At 36.1% G+C, this 6098-nt stretch overlaps 1 protein-coding gene across 1 annotated transcript; it reads right to left on the bottom strand.

The window, feature by feature from the left end:
- Positions 1 to 2908: 2908 nt before the first annotated feature.
- LOC106532539 (olfactory receptor 142-like) lies at positions 2909 to 3811 on the bottom strand. The gene has a single exon (XM_014028631.1). The coding sequence runs from the start codon at positions 3809 to 3811 to the stop codon at positions 2909 to 2911; it is 903 nt and encodes a 300-aa protein (XP_013884085.1).
- Positions 3812 to 6098: the final 2287 nt, after the last annotated feature.

The raw sequence follows: 6098 nt of genomic DNA, 5'->3' as shown, positions 1-6098 counted from the left end.
GTATTCACAATTTCAATAAACTTGTTAAAACTGCTTTGGTGTTTGGCTCAGTGAAACTCAATCCCCCATTCATTACAAATTTATCATAAAGATCCACAAATTTCATTCACAATTTTATAAAAAACAAGGTTCTTGATTTGCTAAACTTATTTATATTTAGGACCATACTGTGACACAGCTGCTCTGGGATAAATGTAATTTATTAAATGATCAAATATGAAGAATAAATACGTAGTTACATGAGCTGAAACCGTCTAAATAATATTATATTTTTGAATAAAATAGTCTTTTAAAAAAGAAATGAGAATAACAAATAAAACATTTGAATATTTTAAGTTATTTTGCTTTGTGAAAAAGACAATTACAATAACAAAACATGTACAACAGGTTGCCTTCAGGCCCAGGCCACCCTTGAAAAAGAGATCTGAGGTCTCAATGGGACTTGCCTGGTAAAATAACCATAAATAAATAAAAAATAAATTTGCTGGTTGGACTGGAGAGTGTGGAAAGCTGGTTTAACCAAGGCTGAAGATGCAGAAGGTCAAACTAGCTGTCCATCTGAGGGACATGTTAGTCTAAAAGACATTWAACCATGAAATGTTCAGTTTGTGATGTTTATATGACACACACCCAGCCCCTCGGACACTTAGCTAGTTTACAACATTTATGCAGAGTAAAAGAATAAAATAAAAACTTGTTGGACTGATTTGACATGATGTCCTGAGACGTTGCAGCTGATAGGAGTCATAAAACAGAACAGGGGGACGTTAGATGACCTGACACCCCTCTAGTTAAATGTGTTCAATGAGTGAAGGAAAATATGAGTGAGCACCAAGCAACAACCCTAGGTTCTCCCCTGAGAACCAGAACAAACATAATATCTGCAACCCTGTACATACTGTATGTACACAAATATTTTATTATCCCTTCTTTAAATCTATCCAGTCCAATCCAATTGTATTTGTAAAGCACATTTTGCACCATTGGAGACCAAAGTGCTGTACATAATGAGCACTGCAACGCAGCTCATACAATAGCAAACTCAATCACAATTAAAATAGGAAAAAACACAGAAAAATAACAGCAGGTAATAAAACACAAAGTAAAAACAAGGAATAAAAACAATAAAATGCCTAAAACCTAATTTCAAATCTATGACGAGTTTTAAAAAATGAAGTTAAGACATTAACTTAAGTTCGGGAGCAGGACCACACCTCTCACCTGCAGCAATCAGTCGTCGTCCATTTAAACTCGCCTCACCTGGCGTCTTCCCTTAGCTCGCTGTGTCAACACCCACCCTCCCCTTTCCCCCCACTTAAGCCCCTCTATAAGGCCTCATTGCGTCACCTTCTTCACTCCTTTCATCCCTCCCTCGTCCCTTCATCCCTCCCTCGCCCCCTCATCCTTTCATCCCTCCCTCATCCCTTCATCCCTTCATCCCTCCATCTCTGCTTCTTTCTTTCTCCTCCATCCCTACCTCAAACTACCTCCTAATCCATTCCTTTTCAGGGTCCAGCTGGGGGGTCCAAAGCAGGCTCAGAAAAGCATCCTTCCTGGAGACCATGCCCCACTCTGAGTCTTCGCCTCAAGCTTCCTTCGACATACCTCCCCAGATTCCTCATCATTCATCCCACTACCCTTCTACCTCTTTCCTTCAATAAAATTTTTAAACTCTTACTATGGTGTGGTCCTTGCTAGTGAACAGCCAGTGAAGAGGACTGTCTAAGTTGGAGAGGTAGCTCGTTCCAGAGTTTAGGAACTGCTGCAGCAAAAGATTGATCCCCCTTGAGTTTGAGTCTGGTTTTAGGGACCCTCAGAAGCAGTTGAATCTACTGTAATAATTAAAATATTTACTACCAGTGTTACTGTCATTATTACTATTAATATAGTACATGTATTACAATTGAACTGAATGAATCAGTGAACAAATCTTTTTCACTAATTATTTTAATGAACTGGTTCTAATGATTCAGTTCACTAAAAATGAAGTGTTCTCATCATTATGAGGCAGTCATTGCAAGCAAGGGTTATGCCACCAAATATTAAATGTTATTTACTTTAAGATCATTTGTTCCAATACATTTGTTCACCTAAAAATGCTGTGGTGTATTACTAATGGTGATATATCTGAAGTTGTTTAACACATCTACATGCTAATACCAGGAAATAAAAGCTGACATTCTGAACTCTTGTCTCCTGCTCATCTTTTGATCTTAAACCCAACTGGCCTCAGTGTACAACAAAAACAAGTTTGACTTGTTGTTCCAATACTTTTGGAGGTGGACTGTATGTTTCAATTTTGCCATCAGTAGTCTTCACTTGTTTTTAGTCTGCCATTGTGCTTCCATGCCTTGCCATTTTTAATATATTCCTTGGGTTTTCCTTTTTTATTATGGATTTTTGCTGCTACATCTTTTTCATTTCCCATGGTTACTTTTTTTTAAAACTGAGCTCCTGGTGTTGGTTTATATTCCTGAGTCTGACCTCAACAAAACCTGACAAGTAGAAGGACAAATGCAAAAGCAAATTTATTGTGTGTCCCGAAGCATAAGAATTGCCTACTCTACAAGAAATACACTAGGTCATCTTGTTTATCCATCCTTCAAAAATTATGTGTTTTTAATAATTTCAGTACTGTCATAGATTTTAAAGCTACAATATAGTGCAGACAAGATAAAACAAAAAATGCAACATGTACGTATATTCAATTATTATTCAACCACTATCAGAAACTTGGAGTTAAATAAAAAAATATTCAAAAAGACAAAATTGTGTTAATATATGAACTGGAATTCAAAGTTTACAGAATAAAGATGGAATGACAGTAGCTTTAAAATTTAGATTAAAATCATTGCAAACACAAGAAAGAAAACCAAAAGAAAAATCCATTTGTTTACCTTACAGCCTTTTATTTACCGAGCAGCCTTTTGAGGTGCTCATAAATTTTAGTCATTTTTAGTCCGTATATAATTGGATTACAAAGAGGATTATATGTGATCATTTGCAGCATAATTACGAAACGTGCAATAATGGAAATATCTGATTCCAGTCTAACTATAACGGTCTCAAATGTAACCAAACATGAATAATTTATTAAAACCAGCAGATGAGGCAAACAGGTCTGTGCAGCTTTTTTCCTGACTTCTCTGCAACTTCTATAAGTTATTATAAGAATAACCGTGTAAGTGAACAATATAAAGAACATTGGAAGAAGAAAAATATTGAAAAGAATAACTAAACCAAACATGAACACTGCTTTTGAACTCACACAGAATGTATGGTTCAGTAAGTTGTTGCAAAAAATTCCTTTCAAAGTAAAGCTGCAGAGTTTTTGATTAGCGTTCCCTATGACTGGCACAGCAAGATGAATAAAAGGTACAAGCCATGATAAAACAAGGAAAACATTTACAGTTGTTTTTCTCATGATAGTGTGATATTGCAAAGGTTTACATATAGACACATATCTGTCAAAGGCCATGGCTGCCAGCAGTAAAAACTCACACCCACTCAAAGAGTAAAAAACAAAAACCTGGAAGAGACAAGCTGGAAAAGATATGACCTGTTTTTCAGATAAAAGGTCAATCAACAGTTTTGGATAGATTCCTGTACTGAAAAGAACAGTGTTGATTAACAAAGCAGCAATAAAAATGTACATGGGCTCATGGAGGTTTTTATGAATCACAATAAGATACACAATAGTAGAATTACTGAAAATGATCAAAATATATCCTATGAGCATGATGACAAAATAAACAAACCTATATTTTTCAAGCGCCACATAACCATCAAGAGTAATGTCTGTGACATTCATTTCAACAGTCAAGATAATTTCAATTGTCTTGAATTGATGGAACAAAGTTTTTAAAAGCAGCAAACAAATTTAAAATATTCACCTAAATGAATAAGTTTGACTTTGTTTACACATATCCACGTGGTGTGTGTGGTGTGTCCATCTTTAGAAAACAGAGTCAGACCAACTCTTTTAAAAGAGTTTTTTATTCTCTGTGGATCTCATTATCGACAGTATTCCATGAAGAGTTGCTGACAAATTCAGAATGGATTTGTCAGAGAGTAGAGTCTTAAAACAATCTACTTATGTAAAAAAGTCACTGATAAAATGTTACTTAAGTAAAAATGTTCAGTGTAATTATTTACACAGGTAATGTGAAGATGAAGTCCAACTATAAAAGCTGCCTTTATGATGTTATACCTCAGGTTTGGACTGATGCCTCCTTAGGACCTTTGCCTAAACCAGGTATAGATGAATGAATTCTCAAACGCTACTGTAATATTGTAATGCAGAATGGTAATGCTGGTCTAAACGCATTGAACCCTGGCTTCCTAATGGTATGGGCACTTACTGACCAGGCAGGAAAACCTGAATCCGTGCAACATCAGTAAGCCAGTGTCAGAGTGCCAAACTTCCAGGCTAACAAGATAAATTATCTTACACATTCTGCTAACAAGATTAATAATCTTACACATTTAGTTATTGTTTAGTAAATCAGTCTCAAATATAATAGGGCTGTTAATTAATTAATAAAAATTAACTAATTAATTGTAAATCAAAAAACTTAACTGTGAATAATCGCAGTTAATTTTTTTTGTAAGTAATCGCGACATGTCAACTTATAAGGATAAATTAAGTAATCAAACAAATCAGTTTAACAAAACTGACTTTTATTTAACCTTTTCAACTTGGAAAGATTTCTTCCGAATGCATTCTATTTTTGGTTCAGAACATTCATTGTTTGAAAAAAAGTATGATTTTGTTCATTTTTCTTTAACTTTGATGCTTTTTAAAATATATAAAATAAAAAACTGGCTTTTGTATAAAAGCAATCATAACATGACTTAAATAAAGTGCATTGCCAGTACATTCAAGTTGTCATTCAGAACATTCACTGAAAACCATGATGAAGTAGTGCGAACTGCAATTTTGAGAACTTTTCAGCTTTAGCTTTGAAACCAAATCTACTCCTCCTTCATATGTAGCCAACTACTGAGGCACACCAGTCTCTCAACGTTACTAGAAGAAAGAGCAGCTCTTTTTTTCTGAACGATGTGGCCTGACAGGGAGAAGAGTCTCTCACAGGGTACAGTGGTGGCAGGTGTTGAGAGATATTTGAGTGCAATAAGTGCTAGTCCAGGATAAGAGTCCTTTCTTTTTGACCACCATTGCAGTGGGCACTCATCCATGTCAGTTTTGGATTCTGATTTGTAGCGGTCCAGTGTAGTTTGAGTGGACTCAGACTCATCATCTGTGTCTGAATCAGATGATGCAAGTAAGAAGATTGACATCTTCCTCTTCTTTAGTGGTGCTTCCCCTGATGTTTCAGCTCCCTGGATCTGAACATTTCTGTCCTCCCTGAGTAGGTTGTGTAGAGAACTCCAAACTTCACCTCTCTCAGATTTAGGCAGGCCTTTTAAATCCTTAGACCTGGGATCAAGTGCAGTAGCAATCTTGAGCCAAGTGAGGTTGGAGTTCTCCTTTCTTTGAGCCAGGTCTTCACAAAAGGCCTTTTTGAATCAGATCATTGTTGACCGTATCATCATCTGAAGGCTCCATGACTCTGAACAGGTGGCAGAAGGCAGGCAACACCACAGAACAAGAGATGTAATGCTGACCACCCAGACTTTCAGTGACGTACCTGTGAAAACACACAATAAATTAGTAACTATTTTAATTTAAGAGCATATGTCATTTAAAATAGTCATAGTCCTAAAGAAAACTGATTTGATATGATCAAACTAATATAATACACAAGAACAGAAAAAAACCATACCTGCATGGATCAAGTAGCTCCTCCAACTTCTTCAGCTTTGCAAGCTCAGCTTCTAGTAGCATGGGGATTTTACTGTTCTGTTGTGATAATGTTGTCTCGATTGGTGATTTATTTTGTTGGATCCTTTTGATCATGTGCAAAGTGGAGTGCCATCTAGTGGGCACATCTTGAATCAGGGGTTCTTTTTGTTTATGTGCAACTTGCTGTTGATTCAACTCTCTAGCACTAGATGGACTGTGCTTGAAGTGACCAACAATTTTCCGACATTTGGTTAAAACAGCATCAAATCCACTGTCACCCAGTGTATGGAGG

This window comes from Austrofundulus limnaeus, unplaced genomic scaffold (assembly GCF_001266775.1).
Source record: "Austrofundulus limnaeus strain Quisiro unplaced genomic scaffold, Austrofundulus_limnaeus-1.0 Scaffold789, whole genome shotgun sequence".
NCBI lineage: Eukaryota > Metazoa > Chordata > Actinopteri > Cyprinodontiformes > Rivulidae > Austrofundulus > Austrofundulus limnaeus.
This window is presented reverse-complemented; position numbering and strand designations above follow the sequence as displayed.

What these genes read in the sequence shown, in the direction of transcription:
- LOC106532539 (XM_014028631.1), bottom strand. Translation starts at nt 3,811, where the DNA reads ATGAATGTCACAGACATTACTCTTGATGGTTATGTGGCGCTTGAAAAA.